The 17,293-nt window shown below is 37.5% G+C and overlaps 1 protein-coding gene across 1 annotated transcript; it reads right to left on the minus strand.

Annotated features, from left to right (window-relative positions):
- Window positions 1-10,857: 10,857 nt before the first annotated feature.
- On the minus strand, window positions 10,858-11,826 carry LOC118836168 (vomeronasal type-1 receptor 1-like). Its single transcript, XM_036743530.1, has one exon. The coding sequence runs from the start codon at window positions 11,824-11,826 to the stop codon at window positions 10,858-10,860; it is 969 nt and encodes a 322-aa protein (XP_036599425.1).
- Between the last annotated feature and the right edge of the window lie 5,467 nt (window positions 11,827-17,293).

Raw genomic sequence — 17,293 nt, forward strand, 5'->3', positions numbered from 1 at the left:
GCTTTTGTACCTCCCTTTCTATTCTTTTTTCAATCTGTTGAGTCTTTTTTCATGATTCTCTTGTATCCCTTTCATTTCTTTCCACAATTTTTCTTTTACCTCTCTTATTTGATTTTTAAACTCCTTTTCTTTTTTAAAGCCCTTTCAAGTGTTCTTTCTGGGCTTGATGCCAATTCACATATTTCTGTGAGGTTTTATATGTAGGTGTCTTGACACTGTTGTCCTCTTCTGAATTGTTGTCTTGATCTTCCCTGTCACCATAATGACTTTTTTAAAATTTGATTTTTAATTTGTGGGATAAAACAAGTATTTCCATGGCAGTCCAATAAAAAGATTATCATAAATGAAACTGCAAATATACCATGCACAACTTCCTATTCTCTTCAAATATATAACAAAATTATCGCATAAATTCTTTTCTTTTTTTTCTTCCCTCTCCCCATCCTTGCAGATGGTACCATTAGATACAAATAAGAATACATATGTAAAATTATCCTAAACATGTTTCTATTTATCCCTTCTTTCCCTATTTGGATGCATATGTCCTTTGCATGTGTCTTTCTGCACATGTCCTTTATAGTTAATTTGGGTATTTATAATTTGGGTATTTAGACAAAAACTTTTTTACTCAAAGTCTTTCTTAAAACACCATTGTTGTTACTGTATACAATGTTCTCTTGGTCCTTCTCATTTCACTCTTCATTATTTTGCACAAGTCTTTTCATATTTTTCTAAAGTCATTGAGCTCATCGTTTCTTATAGCGCAATAGTATTACATCATCATCATATATCACAACTTGTTCAACTGTATCCCAATTGATAGGCATCCCTGCAATTTCCAGTTCTTTACACCACAGAGAGAGCTGCTGTAAATATTTTAGAAGATACAGGTTCTTTTCTTTTTCCCCTAATTGTCTTTGGAAATAGACCAAGCAGTGACATTTCTGGGTCATTGAGTATAGGGAGTTTAATAACTCTTTGGGCATAATTTCAGATTGCTCTCCAAAATGTTTGGATCATTTTATAATTATATCAACAATGAATTAGTGTCCCAATTTTTCTGAGTCCTCTTAAACATTTGTCACTTTCCACTTAAATAATTTTAGCCAGTCTGACAGATGCAAAATGATATCTCAAGGTTGTTTTACTTTGCATTTTTTAATCAATAATGATTTAGAGAATTTTTCATATCACTACAAATTATTTTAATTTCTTCATCGCACAATTGCCTGTCCCTATACATTGACCATTTATCAATTGGGAATGACTTATATTCTTATAGATTTGCAAAAGTTTTTTATATATTTTAGATATGAGACCTTTATCTGAGAAACTATTAATCCCCCTCCCCCAATTTCCTGCTTTCCTTCTAATCTTGGTTATATTTGTTTTATTTGTTCAAACCCTTTTTAATTTAATGTAACTGAAATCCATTTTAAACCTAAGTTTGCTCTCCATCCCTTGTTTATTCATAAGTTGTTCACCTATCCATTAGTCTGATAAGTAATATGTTCTGTTGAATGATAAATCATTAGAGAAGATCCTCAATATTACAGTGTAAGCCCAGCATGTATGTGTCAAGCTCCCTGCCCCCTATTCCAAAGCTTTGGACTCTCGGGCTTGGAGACTGACAGGCCTGAAGAAAGAACAGGAAACTCTTAAGACAAAGGATAGGAAATAACTCCTCTCCCACTGGAGAAATTTTAACCTGGCTAGTTCTTAGGAATGAGGCAGGGGTAGGGTGGCTCCCCTCCCTGGCAGGAAAAACTTTCTTTGTTCGGGGTCCTACAAAAGTCACTACGTGGGACAGTCACATTGGGATCTCACCCATGGGGAGGATGCTTCAACTGGGACCACCTTCCATTTCAGGGCCTTGATCGAGCTGTGAAAACTGGGATCCCCATAGCTTTGAGAGGATCAAGTGCTGGAGTTCCTCCGAGAGGTGATGAATCTATGTCGTCTGTGTCTTTATCTTTGTTGTGTTATCTGTGTTTGTTAGAGTATTTCCCCTGTCTTTAAATAAAAACTTTATTCTGTTGGGAGTGTGTCTTGTTGCCAGTGCGAATCCAAATCTGAACCTAACTTAGCTTAATCGAACATCTGTGTTCTAATTGTCTTGTACAATCTTTCCTTGTATCTAGGTCATGTATGCATTTTGACCTTATGTTGATAAATGGTGTGAGATGTTGGTTCATGCCCAGTTTCTGCTGTTCTTCAGTTTTCCCAACACTTTTTTTTGAAAAAAATGAATTGTTATCTCCTAATCTCAAGACTACACTTGTCAAATACAAAGTCATTATGTTTATTTGTTCCTGTAAATTTTATGTGTATGCCATTTCATTTATCTACCTATTTCTTATGCAGTACTTATACTTTTGATAACTACTGTCTCATAGTGCAGTTTAAGATCTGGTACTGCTAAACTTCCTTCCTTTACTCTTTATTTTTCATTACTTAATTGAAAAATTACAGGGAAAAATGAATACAGGAAAAAGGTTTAATGCAATTTTATTTACACTTCAAGCTAGGGCACAGAGAAATTATAACTAGTTGTAAAAACACAGATGTTAAATACTTACTTTGCATACTATATCAGAATAAGACAGATTATATATATATATATGAATATATAAATCTAAAAAGATAAAAAAAATCTGGATATGTAATGTGTTCTAAATCAGAAGTAGGTTAAAGAAAACTACCATAACATCAGTAATAAATCTGTGAATGAACATACAGATCAGAGAGAGCACAAAAAAAGTGAAAAATGTAAAAAATAATATTTATAGGCATAGTTAATATTGAAAGAGTTGTAGAAATGCAGGTAAAAACATATACGTGCCTAAATATATTTGTATGTGTTTATACCATATGCATATATAAATGCGTGCATATAGCTGTAGGAGTTTGAATACGTGTATAGATGTGTGTATGAATATAACCTAAGACATAGAACACGAAATTGGATCTGCTCTAAGCTTTTGTTGAATGTAGAAGGAAGTTGCAGTTATGACCTTGTATTCACAATTCTGAAATATCCAGAATGTATGTTATTATGCTAGACCTTGTGCCTAGGGGATGCGGAATGAGCAGCAAATGCAGCTAAATTGCTCACCATTTCTGTACTTTCTGCAAATGAAAGTTCCTTTCCTCTAGGCTGTCGATCATGCAGAACCTTGGATCGTCTACCTTTACAAATGGAAACTGTGGTGGATGGAGTCTGAAATGGCTGAGAAAACACAGGTTCAATCTTTTGAGCATAATGATTCATTAAACAATGCATACCAATTGCACAACAAATGGGGACCAGGCCCCCTTAGCTTGGTAATGAACCCCCAGTACAGAGATAGACTGATTTTATGGATTAAAAGCAAACAATTAACAGGCTATAACCAAAAATAAACCCGGATATATGATTAGGCAATCTGACTTCTAACTGAAGGAAAGGTTTTCTGAATTGGGGGTGGGATGAGTGAGTTTTGAGAATTCAAAGGGGAAGAGGGAAAAGGTGCAATTCTTTGAAATCAGCAAAGGAGGTGTTCAACTCCACCCCCTTCTGCCCCCCACCCCAAAGTGTTTGTATTCCATGAAAGGAACACAGAAACAGTAACTAATTAACCAGCAGAGTGACAGTTTTCAACAGAGATATATGGGTTGCTTGAGATGTCTAATTGTGAGAAAACTCCTTGTATCATTCTTTGGACCTCACTGAGCTTCTGGTCAGCACAGCCTAAGTCCTTCATTTAGAGTCTCTGAGTAACAGGAAGAGGTACTCTAGTTTCCCAGACACACAGAGATAGGTTCTAAGAATTCAATACTATTGCAGGAAAGTGCCACACCAGCATCATCATTGTGTATGCTCCTACTATATTGAATCCTGATGTAGGCAAAGAAAAATTTTATGAAGACATGGAGACCATCATCATCAATTTGCCAAAAGAGGACAAGCTTGCAATTTGGGGTGACTTTAATGCCAGCATAGGCATTATGCTGCTTGTGCCAATTTTGGCCTGAAAATTAACCCCAAGAAAACACTGGCTATCCACTAACCCATACTACACACCATCTTTTATAGCAAATAGAGATATTTTGAATGCTCTTGATAAATTCACTTACCTTGGCAGTATACTTTCCAGGTATATACACATAGATCATCAGGTTGATGCAAGTATTGCTACTCCTAGCTTAGTGTTTAGAAGACTTGGAAGGAAAGTGTAGAACAGAAAAGATATTAGACTGCCTGGTAAAACGAAGGTCTGTTGAGCCATTGTGCTGACCTCATTGTTGTATGCCTGTGATATCTGGGCCATGACAATACCAATGCCATGCCGGCGAACTCAAATCAACTGCTTCCATCTGAATTGTCTTATGAAAATTCTGAAGATCACTTGGTAAAATAAGTTACTGCACACTGGGGTTGTTTTCCTGAGCTACCTACCAGGAATCTGAATTGTAGTGCACAGAGTGCACCTTTTATTGGCTGACCACATTGTTGCATTGCCAAAAGTACATTTTCCTTAAAGACTGTTTTATAGAGAACTCACTCAAGGCAAGTGCTCACACAGAGGTCAGGAGAAGCGATACAAGAACACTCTCCAAGTGTCTCTGAAGAACTTTGGAATGGATTGTGGGACATGGGACACACTGGAACAGTACCACTCAATGTGGTGTGCCTGCTTCAAGGAAAGCGCTGTGCTCTATGAGCAAGGTAGAATCACAGTAGCTCAAAAGAAACATGGCAGCAAATTTAGAGACATTTCCCCTCGAAATGTTCTTATGGACTATTTGTGTGTGGCCCAAAATACTATTGGTCTGATCAGCCATAGTTGGACACACTGTACCTTAAACCTAACATACTGATATCATTTAAGTCCTCTTCAGGTACAGAGGACAAGAACCAACCAACCAACCAACCAACCAAACCAAGCAAATGAGATGTGAAAGATTTCCATCCCCAACTCAGCCAACACATACACACCTACTTTTAAAAATCTCCGTTTTTGTCTTTATTTTTCTTTTGGTTGGTTAGGTGGTTTGTATCATATAATTAGTAGCAACCCTTTCCATTTGTCCTATTGATTGAATGACAAAAAGTATAGTACTCATAACAAATATAAATAGTCCACCAAAACTAATTCCCACATTGTCCACACCCAAAATTGTGTCTCTTTCTGCATTTGAAGTCCATCATCTCTCAGGAGGTGGGCATTGGGCTTCACCTTGAGTCCTTAGACTTTATGATTTCTCCTTTCATTGTTCAGAATTTTAAAGTCTTTCAAAGTTGTTGTTTTTCCTTATGTTATTATATATACATTATCCCCCTTGCTCTGGTTGCTTAACTTTGAATCAATTTGTGAAAATCCTTACAATCTCCTATGAATTTGTCCATTTTGTAATTTTTATGACACAATTATTATCCGTTCCATTCATACACCAAAATTTTAATAGATAGACAACTCTAATTTTCCAGTTTTAGGCTAATGCAAAGAGAATTGCAAAAACATTTTGGAAAATATTCTTCTTTCTTTGAGTTTTTTTAGTGTTTATACATATTAGTGTCATTGCTGGATCAAAGCACGTGAACAGTTTAGTCACTTCTGGAAAAGAGTTCTAAATTTCTTCTCCTGCGCTGCAGGACCAATTCACAGCTCAACCAGTAGTGCACTAAGGTGCTGGTTTTCCTGAATCCCTTCCAACATTTTTCATTTAGGAAATTAGGTGCTGGAGTGGATAGAGAGCTGGACCTGGCATCAGGGAATCCTGAGTTCAGTCAAGTTTCAGACACTTAACAGCAGGATGACTCAAATGCAAGGCACTTAACCTATCTTTGCCTCAGTTTCTTTCTCTGTAAGATTGAGATAACAATAGCTACCTCCCAGAATATTTTTTTTGGGGGGGAAAATTAAATAAAATATTTGTAAAGTGCTTTGGAAACCTCAGAAGACTTATCAACATGAGCTTTTATTATGGTGCTTATTTTCATCTTTTGTCACCTTAGCCTACTTAACAAGTGTGAGATGTTACTTCTACTTACATTTAGAATATTTTTTAAATATCATTGTTGACAGCTTTTATTTCATTCTTTGAAAACTACCTGTATATAATGTTATCCATTTACTTGTTGGGAAATATCTCCCAGTCTTGCTGATTTGAATCAGTTCCTTATGTATATATTTATGGGAGATTTTTATAAAGCAAAAATAAAAAAGAAAATCTTTCAGCAAAGACTTTTCCTCCACTTACTAATTTTTCTTCTGAATTTGTTACATTAGTTTTGTTCATACAAAACCTTTTTAAATTTTATAAAATCAAAGTTGTTCCTTTGCTTTGCTAAAATCCTCTTTATCCTTCAATCATAAACTTATCCCTAGATCTAAAAGCTACTTTGTTCCTTACTCCCCTAATTTGCTTATGTGTCCTTTTACATCTCAGTTGCACAGCTTTATGCTGTTTATATTAGTATTTTAATGTAGTCTGTACTGGATTTCTTCTGAACAGCTTTCCAACTTTCTATCTTTTTTTTTAAAGTGAAGTCCATAGCCAAGTAATTGTGATCTTGGAATGTATCAAATACTATATCACAATATTTGTTTGCTCCTGCATTTGTGTACTTTATCCATTCCAATGGAAAAAAATCTCCATGTTTGTTCATTTGTAGTAGTTTGTCTTAATGATTACTACTTTCTAGTATTATTTGAGATTGGTATTCTTAGGTCTTCTCCTTTGCCACTTTTTTCATTAAGAAAAAAATGATATCCTTGTTCATTAAAAAAGAACTCAGCAAGTTGTGAACTAAGCATAACAGACTTTTAGAGGCTCACATGGGTCAGTGGTGAGGGGTGGGTGAAGGTGAGAGAATCATGATCACTATACTAGGGGCTGGCCTTCAGTTTTTTGTCCTCTAATAGTTATCTTGTGGAGAATTTTTTAAATCTACCTCTTCTTAAAATCTCTTACTTCACAATTTTAGCTTTCAAGATGCTTTTAATGTTATCTGTAGATTTAAGGGAATGTCACTTTGCCATTTTTGCCAGATTATCCCTCAATTTCTAAGTTAATAGCATAATTTCAAATGAGATAGCAGCAGTCTGAAAATTCTATAGTATTTCATTCATTTATAGTACTGTTCTGAGTGAAGTATCAAATGAGTAAGTGTAATACTTCTTCCCAACCATTTATTGTCCCCATATCCCTACCAGTCCCATAATTATCTGGCAACCTTACTGAAACTCAAGAGCAAATGAAATAGGACTGTTTCATAAGGATGGTTTTCTTCACCTGTACTCCTCATTACAATATCATTACACTAATATTATTGTGTACTTTTCATATTAATATTATTTCTTTTTTCATTTTAAAATGACTCTTTTCTTTCTCTACCCACTGGAAAAAATAATAGAAATATTCAAAGTAATGCAAAAATATTTCCTACATTGCCCACGTAAAGACATGATAGCTAGATGTTAGATAGATGAAAATATATAAAGGTTCATATGAAAATAGTGTGGCAAGTAAACGCAATAAAGCTAGACTTAGATACAGCCGCCTGAGCAAGATCAGTTATTAACATTGACTTGTGTAGCTGTTAACTAGTTAAGTCAGTCTAAGAACCTCCACAAAGCCAGTGACCCTCGGAGAAGGAAGGGACCCTCATCGTTAACGCACAACGAAGAAGCAGTCTTGGTAGTCATGGAGGAAAAAATAATAGGTTTTAGAGATGGGGCAGGAATATCACAATTGACTATACTGAGAAAGGTGACTGGCATTTAGCTAAGGTAGGATGGCATTCAGGAAAGGCTAATCATGACCCTCTCTAATAATTAAGGAATGTTAATTGTTCAATGGGGTCCATTTATATCTTGTAGTTTTTGCTAAGGATTCACAACTAACAGACTTTCTGCCTGTTTGGGAGAGATAAAAACTTCCTTAATTACATAAAACCATGAAAGGACAGATGACGTATCTTTTGGGGATGGTAGTTTTGTGGGAGTGAAATAAACAGATATTTATGAAATGTCCTAATGGATACTGGAACGAGAGATAACAATCTTTCCTTTAAACTAAGCAATCTTTGAGCTACCATAGCTGGATTCCTGAGAATAATTCAAAACATTCATGCAGATCCAATTTCAAAATTAAAATGGAATACAATCTGTTACATTGTAGAATGAATACATTAGGCATCAACACAGAATAAATCAGAGTTAACATTGATTTAATATGTTCGCAATAGATAGACATTGAAAAATACCTAATCCTCATACTCACATATAGTACGTATACATGTATGTAAATGTATATATTTAACATATACATATGATATATCACATATATCAAGAACTACATACATTTCTAAATCTATCTTTGTAAGCATATGTTGACATTGTAGAAATAAATTTATCTCCTCTCTGTCAGAAGCTGAATAGTATGATTCTTGCTAATCCATGGTATAGGGCTGAAATTATAATAGGCTAAAGGGTGAGTCTAAGAGAAATTGTATATTTAAGAGCAAAGTAAAATTTTTAAAGTTGAATAAAGTGTGAATAAAAGTTTATAATAATAATGATAAAAGTATCTACTTAATGTTTCAATTCTTCAAAGTTTTTTGTATAAGGTCCTTTGGGCCTCAAAAAGAACCTTGCAAAGACATTACAAAGAGTATTAATATCACAATTACACAGATGAGAAAACTGAGACTCATGTAAATTTGAGACTTTAAAATATTTTGGGCCTCTAAATGACAGAGACAGGATTAGACCTCAAGCATTCCTGTTTTTGAGCTCAGCACCTTATTTTCTTTTTAAATTTTTTTTAAAATTATTTTTATTTTTAGTTTACAACATTCAGTTCCACAGGATTTTGGGTTCCAAAGTTTCTCTCCCTCCCTTTCCTCCCCCCTACCTCCCAAGACAGCATGTAATCCAATGTAGGTTCTATATTTACCTTCACATTGAACTTATTTACATAATAGTCCGGTTGTAAAGAAGAATTATAACCAATGGAATCAATCATGAGAATGGAGAAATGAAACCAAAAAAGAAGGAAAAAAAAGAGAGCAATGGTTTGCCTCCATCTGTATTCAGATTCCATAATTCTTTCTCTGGATGTGGATAGCTTTCTCTATCATGAGCCTTTTGGGGCTGTCTTTGAACCTTGCATTGATGAGAGGAGTCAAGTCTATCAAAGTTAGTCCTTATAGAGACCATGTGTCTGAAATCGTGTATATTGATCTCCTGCTTCTGCTCCCCTCACTCAGTATCAGTTCATATTAGCCATTCCAGGTTGCAATGAAGCACCTTATTTTCTATACCATATTTCCTCATCAAATATTTGGAGAATTTTTCAATTTAGAGAATGCAAGACGAGGGGGAAGAAATGGGAAATGTTGCTCAAACAACATGAACACTGGTGTGGTCTAATGCAGAAGTCAAACACACTACTGAATATGTATTAGGAGACAGCTGTTTTCCAGAGCTAAGGTTGTACCCTGAGCTTGGCATAACAATGATCCTTTGTGCTCGCCATCCAGATAACTCAATGTCAGCAAAACCCCAGAATTGGGATTTATGATTTCCCTATTTCCCAGGGGATTCTGATCTGAGAGCTCGAACTGCAGGTGATATACTGCAGAAGAAATTGATCAATAACACCACCTCATACCCTTAACAATTCCTGCGCTTGTAAATGCTAAGTGAACTGAACCAGGTACTACGGTCCTCTTCCTGCCATTCTAACACAGGTTCTGCACCCTGCTGAAAGATCAAAAGGCTCAAGGAGCCTTAAGACTTGAGACATTCCAAAATTTAACAATTCTAATAACTTGGAGACTTTTCCCACATTCCCAGAATGCCTGTATTGTCTCCCAAATGCCTAAATTCATGGGCCTGCCATGGAAAATGCTTACTCAAGACTTAAGAATGGTTGTGTCGGGTCCTGCTTTTTTGTGGTTTTCATGCTTAAAAAAATCCTAATCTTGCACAAGTAAGTAAGCCCTCCTTCTCAGGAGGACTTTGCATGGAAGCCTATTTTTGTAAGTATGAAATTAAACTGCAATTTGAAAGCTGACTCACTGGCCTCTGGCCTGCTTTATTCAACTCTGGCCATCCACAGGTTAGAGATTGGCCTAGTCCAGACTACATTTAAAATTCTTTTGTCACTGCCAAGGGACCATATTGTGATCCATGACATTCACGAGTGTGATTTCTACTGGATTAAAAGGTAATTGGGAAATATTTAATAAAATTAATAAAAAGAATACTACAAAATATGGAGAATGTTGTTGTCTTTTAGTGATTTCAGAGATGTCTGTGTCTTCATGACTCCATTTGGGTTTTTGTGGTAAAGATACTAGAATGGTTTCCATTTGCTTCTCTGATGGATCCATTCTGTCAGGCAGTCAAAGGTTAAGTGACTTGCCCAGGGTCACACAGTTAAGAGGTTTTTGAGGCTGGATCTGAACTCAGGTCATCCTGACCCTGGGTCCAGTGCTATAACCACTAAGCCATGAGGTGCCTCTAAAACACAGATAATATTGCATCTTATGAAAAAGTTATTGTTGCAACTCACAGAGACCCTTATGTGTGGTTCAGGAGCCTCTGTTACTATTGAGTTGTACATCATTGATCTAATGAAAGGAAAAGTAGATTTGAAATCAGGAGACATGAGTTTAAGAAATAACTATGTCACTTGTATCAGTGTCATCAAAAGCAGGACACAAGAACACTTGATTTTAAAAGAGGAAAGAGTTCGAATACATGATCACAGTGGTCCTTTCTAGCCCTAAGTACTAAAATGCTTAGATTCCACTGTTATTGCCCCCTCCCATCAGTTTCCAAAAGACACTTGTTTGTCATAGTGTTAGGGAGAATGCTGGGAATGGGCATGGTTGAGGACATTGTGGCAAAGGAGACATTGTTTCCTATGCCACAGAGCAAACCAATATCTGAGAACTTGGGAGTCAGAGAAGATCAGCACAAAAGGGCTGATAGCTGGGAATGATGCTGGTAGAAAGTATAAGGTGGCCATGAGCCAGGGCTCATCTTTCTCCATTTTAAAGTGATACAATGCCAAACTAGAGTTAATAGAATAAAAGGGGACATATGTGCTCACTAGCAGGAGGACAGCCTGGGTGGCTCTTTTCTCAGGGAAATTTGTGGAAGAGAGATGAGGACTGTGAATATGTTTCACTTGCTGATGGTGTCTGTGTAGGAGAATTACTAAGTAGGCACTGGAACAGATCATGAACCCGACACACATAACATCAGGCATAAAAAAGGCAATTGCAAAAAGTGCAGCATTAAAAGAGGCAGGAGTTGAAATTGAACAATATCCCAGATTCCGCATCTTTGTATTATTAGTCAGATACCTTGAGTTATGCATAGTTCCAAGCAAAGTGAAATTTATCAGTAGGTGGAAGCACCAGCAGAGGAAGCAGGAGGGGACAAGGCACTTTTGGGCTTGGATTTTGAGTTCTACCCACCTTGAGTTACTGGGACTGATGGTGATGACCTGAAAACCACTCAAGAGGCAGGTGATGCTGAGGCAAACACTCCGGGCCACATGGAAAAGATAAATTATAAGTTTACACCTAACCAGGTCCAAGAAATTTTTGAAGCCCAAACAAGCCATGATGTGAGGAATTCCCTTGGAGAGAAGCACTTTTGAGTTGGCCAAGGCCAAGTGGGCAAAAAGGCATTCTATGGGCCTCAGCCTTTGGCTGATGAGTAAAGTGAAGGTGTATTGGCCCAGGAGGAAGAAATTTCCGAGGATCCCAACTCCCATCTGAATAAGGAAGAGAGTGACTAACAGTAGGTAAGTAAGCATCATTTCTCCAAGCCTTAGGAAGGAGTATTGTGGCCAGTGCTGAAAAATCGTAGGAGAAAATGAAAGATTTGTTAAATTTCTGAAGGTAGCTATCCTAGAGAATTGGGCTCCATTTGGGGAACACTGGGATAGCCTGTGTGTTGGGCTGAATTTTGATATAATTCAGCTGGAGGGAGCATCAATAAGTCCATTAATTTTATAATGTTTTTAAAATTTGTATATTGATGAAAAGAATATCATAGTTCTATAACAAAAGAGAAATATAAAGACACAAGTAGTTAATAAATAAGCATTTGTTAAATACAAATTGTATGCCAGGTAATGTCCAAGGTGCTTGGGATGCCAATAAAGATATAATTCTGAGCCTTAATTAAGTTAAGGTCTTTCACAAATACAATAATATAGGGAGGCAGAGCCAAGATGGCAGAGGGAAAGCAGGGACTCACCAGAGCTCTCCCTCAAACCCCTCGAAATACCTGTAAATAATGACTCTAAATAATTCTAGAGTAGCAGAACTCACAAGAAGAATGAAACAATTTTCCAGCCCAAGACAACTTTGAAGGTTGGCAGGAAAGATGTGTTGCACCAGGGTGAGAGAGGAGCCCAGTCCTGCACCGCCTGCACCACAAGCATAGACCTGGCCCCAGCGAACTAGGAGTAGGCCTTCAGTGACTGAGTCCGTGGCAGCTTCTGCTTCCAGACCTGTCAGCCCTCAAATGGCAAGGGGATCAGACATGTCAGAAGGAGATTAATAGGGGTCCCTTTGCTGACCCCAGGTCAGGACTCTTTCATTGCCAATACTTGGATGTGGATTGCAGACCTGGGTCTTAGTCACAGTGCAAAGAGGAGCACTAGCACAGCAGAGCATGTGGCCACAGGAGAGCAGGGGCCCTGCTCACACTTCCAGGGTTCAAAAGAGTACTTTTTGTTGTTTACAAACAAGTCCACAATACAGCAGAGCAGTAAACACACCTCTCCCTAGGTCATACCACCTTGAGAGAGCCCCAAACTTACAGGTCCCCAGAACTGCCTCTGAAAATAGCTGTGCAAGAACACATGAATACGTCAAAAGTGATGTAAATGAGAATTATAGCAGTGTGCATGCACAGTCTCTCTCTCTCTCCTCTCTCTCTCTCTCTCTCTCTCTCTCTCTCTCTCTCTCTCTTTCCCTCTCTCTCTCTCCTCTCTCTCTCCTCTCTCTCCTCTCTCTCCTCTCTCTCTCTCTCTCTCTCTCTCTCTCTCTCTCTCTCTCTCTCCTTCTCTCTCTCTCTCTCTCTCTCTCTCTCTCTCTCTCTCTCTCTCTCTCTCTCTCTCTCTCTCTCTCACTCTCTCTCACTCATCTCTCTCTCTATCTCTCTCTCTCTCTCTCTCTCTCTCTCTCTATCTCTCTCTCTCTCTCTCTCTCTGTCCCTTCTCTCTCTCTCTCTCTGTCTCTCTCTCTCTCTCTCTCTCTCTCTCTCCTCTCTCTCTCTCTCTCTCTCTCTCTGTCTCTCTGTCCCTTCTCTCTCTCTCTCTCTGTCTCTCTCCTCTCTCTCTCCTCTCTCTCTCTCTCTCTCTCTCTCTCTCTCTCTCTCTCTCTCCTCTCTCTCTCTCTCTCTCTCTCTCTCTCTCTCTCTCTCTCTCTCTCTCTCTCTCTCTCTCTCTCAGACAGAAGGAGAAAGGCAGAAGACATGGAAAAGTAATAATAAAACGAAACAACGCAACAGTAATAATAACAAGGAAAACGATAGTATGAGCTAGTACTTAAACAACGCCTCTCCTTTGCCAGTCTGTGCTATGTGATTTCCCAGATATTATCGCAGAAAGCTCTGAGCAAATGCATACCTTCTAAAACATAATATTCTATTACTTTTTGTATGTAATTACTTTAAAGTTGCTCATTTCATGCTGATGTAGAAGTAACTTTGGGCTCTCTTTGTCTTTGTGAGTGGAACATATCTTCTATTGAATTTGTCCACTCTGAAAATCTTCAATAGATTCCTGGAAACAGAATGAACATTTCCTTTGGTCATGGCAACCAATAAAATAAAGAAAATACACAATATTTATCACCATTGTACAATAACTTCTGTTTCAATGATGACAACAAGGAAGTTAGGCAGAGTACGACTACACGTGTGAACAATTACAAAGGTTTTAGACAACTCCCACCCATCAACTTACATCTTGTTACTCTAAATGTGTGATGCTTATTCAGTGATCAGAAAAGGGGTTCATTAGAAATAGAAATGCATTGTGTCGATCTTGACATCCTTGCTATAAATGAGAACAGAAGACAGAAAGGAAATTTTGAGGTAGATGGAAGACTGGGTCCAAAGTTTTCCATGAAGATATGAATGAAGTGACAAAACATATCCATGGACAGGAAAGATAACATTGTGGCATATGTTATCATTTTGCATTGCAGTAACCACAATATGTATTAGCAATAAAAACACCATGCAAAATGATTGACCCTTATGCACTAGTTGCCAGGGATAAATTTATGTCACAGATTTAGAGGTGTAATAGACCTCAGAGATCATTTGGTCAGTCAGTCATTCAACAAACATTTATTCAGCACTTATTATGTGCCAGACACTGTGCTAAGAGCTGGGGATGCGAAGGAAGGTAAAAGATAGTCCTTGTACTCAAGGAGCTCACAATCTGATGGAGGAGATGCTATGCAAATAACTCTGTACTAAATAGTGGAGACACTGTATTTTGGATTTGGATTTTAGCATAAACTTTTAGAAGAAATGTAAATGAAACAAAAGAAAAAAATTGGCAAAAAAAGATGGAAAAAAACAATATCATACAAATGAAGTCTGTTAGGAAGAAAACTGTGTTAGAGGTTAGAAAAGCTTGTAAAGATACAAAAGTGAGATGGGGAGATGGAAGTTACTATGAACCAAGGCAAATGCCACTTATTTACTTCTATTTCTAAATTCTGTGAAAGAAGATTGAAAGACAAGCAAGATCAAAGAAGGTTAGGTAGAATATAAATGGATGAAAGAGGCTAGAGGAGTAAGGACTTGGTGAAGACTGAATAAGGAAAAGTCAAGCTTCCAAGAAACAAAAGTTTAAAAATAGGTAAGAGGGAAATGTGAAGATGAATCAAACTGATGGATTAAATTAGTAGAGTAGATTAGAAAAAGAGATAACATGCTGGTGCCACCATTAAGGGATGAAGAGAATGGTGATAGAGTTGTTACAGAAACTAAGAAAAGGACGTTGAACAAAGGTGAGAAGGGTATTAAGAGATAGTGATTCACTGCAAACATTTTTATCTAGGGAATGTTGAAATGTCAGCTATGAGGGGCAATGAGGTCATGATATAGAAGAGAGCGCCTCAAAAAACAGGAGTTCATTAAGATACCAAAGAAAGACTCCAAGGCCTGTTCCACAGTCTTTCCAAGAATGGTTTCCTGTCCCTAGACATACAGGTCTTGAACAATATTCTAACTGTCTAATTGGCTCAAGGAAGCGATTTTCTGCTTCTAAGCTTCTACGTGTAAAATTGCGAAATAAATAGATCCTCACCTGGTTGATCTCTAATTCTGGGATGGAGGAAAAGGCTGTACAAAACTGAGTATGTCCTTCTCTTTGTGTGTTTGTGTGTCTATGTGATGGCCCATACCAGTCCTAGTTATAAGAACTGTATTGTCTGAGCTCATCTGCCCAGAGCTGTGATTATCATGTCTTCAGCAGGACCAGTGACATTAATCTGCCAAGGGAAAAAGGGATATGTCTACAAGAGTAAAGTTAGGTCCCTGATGAAAATGTTTTCAATGATTCCCACTGATTAAGAATCCCCCATCTGCAATTACTAGTGAATAATGACTATAACTAAGTCATGAACTAAACACAAAGAGGAGAGAAACTTTCCCGGGCACCAAGAGACCAGAAGTGTAGCTGTTAAAGAGGTTGTCATAGGTAGAAGGGGGAGAACTAACATCTTGTTATGGGTACTTCCATTAGTAACCTTGGCCTGGCCTGGGCTTTGGTTTTTTCTTGAGGTATCCCAGGCCTTGCTTCTGCACTTTTTTTCATTTAAGTTCTCAGCCTCCCAATGCAGTCTCTGTCTGTCAGTGTCTCTGTGTGTCTCTCTCTCTGTCTGTCTCTCTCTGTATGCACTATGTTGAATTGTTTTGTCATGTGGCTTATCAGTGTCCACAGGAATCTATGTAGATTAGACTGGCAGGGACCCCAGGAGTCTTTTTGCTCCTGAAGGGCTTTGGCCAATACATTTCTCTAGAGTCACCTTCCTCCATCCTTCTCCATGGAAACTTTGATCCCCTTCCTAAAGGTAAACAGGAATTTTAGGGCAGAGGTTGGCCACTCTGCTGGAGAGAGAGAGAGAGAGAGAGAGAGAGAGAGAGAGAGAGAGATAGTACTAGGTTTGAATTAGATCTGTCTTCTCCCTTAATGATGATTAGTCCAGGGGAAGTAATTTTTAGGTTCAAGTTATTCTTATGATTGTTATCCCTTAACAAGAAAGAAATGTCCCTAGTTATTGATTCAAGACTGGACTCCCTCTCCCTTAGATGTCAGTTCCACAAGGTATATGCATAACAAACCACAAATAAACCCACTTATTCAAATTAATAGCAAAACAAAAATCAGAAAAAATGTACATCACAGAATATGTATATCAGATAAGATCAAATGAATAATCTGTTTCACTGGGATCAAGATAAGTCAGCTCAACCAAGAGATGGAGAGGGAGTCTTAGATCTTTTCCAAAGGGAATAGGGATGTGATCAAGGCATCTGCTTTTCTACATGGTTTCCTCCCAGTCACATTCTACTTTCAAGTGTCTGAAGAGAGTCTGAAACAACATGACTTTTCTCTTCAAGCTCAAAACCAATATATTAGAATCTCTCTTCTCTCTTGTTCTTACCAACTCCTCACTTCACATTGGCATGGTGCACTGAATGGTCAGTGTCTAGCAATGAAGAGAGTATTACAAAAATGTCCTTTTGAGTCAGAGGTTACATTTATATTGGAATGCTGTGTATCATGTGGATTTTCTACTCTATAAAATGCAATTTAAGATTTGATTATATTTTTTTTTTTAGCAAATTAGTCTAATGTTGATTGAATCAGTAAAGGAGAAAGGGCGAATAAGTAGGAAAAAAAATATATATATGAAAAAATTCTGACAAATTTTATGGCACAAAGAAATTACTAATAGATGTAAAAAGAGTTAAGCTAAATTTATGCTATATGTGCTGTATCACAATAAGATAAATATTTAAAAATTTTCAAAACCTAAATTCAGATACTTAATAAATCCTAAATAAGAAGGCAGCCTCCCATCCTGGGGTTGGGGGCAGGGCCCCAAAGAGTTCTCTCTTGGGAGGAAAGGAGAAGGATTCTTGGGGGGAACATAGGACAAAAGAATTATGAAAAATGCTTTATTTCCTGGTTCTGAAGTGTTCTATCTACCAAAGGAGGTGAGGAGAGGGCAGATGCCTTGGGGGCTGCC

This window comes from Trichosurus vulpecula, chromosome 2 (genome assembly GCF_011100635.1).
Source record: "Trichosurus vulpecula isolate mTriVul1 chromosome 2, mTriVul1.pri, whole genome shotgun sequence".
In the NCBI taxonomy this organism is placed as follows: domain Eukaryota; kingdom Metazoa; phylum Chordata; class Mammalia; order Diprotodontia; family Phalangeridae; genus Trichosurus; species Trichosurus vulpecula.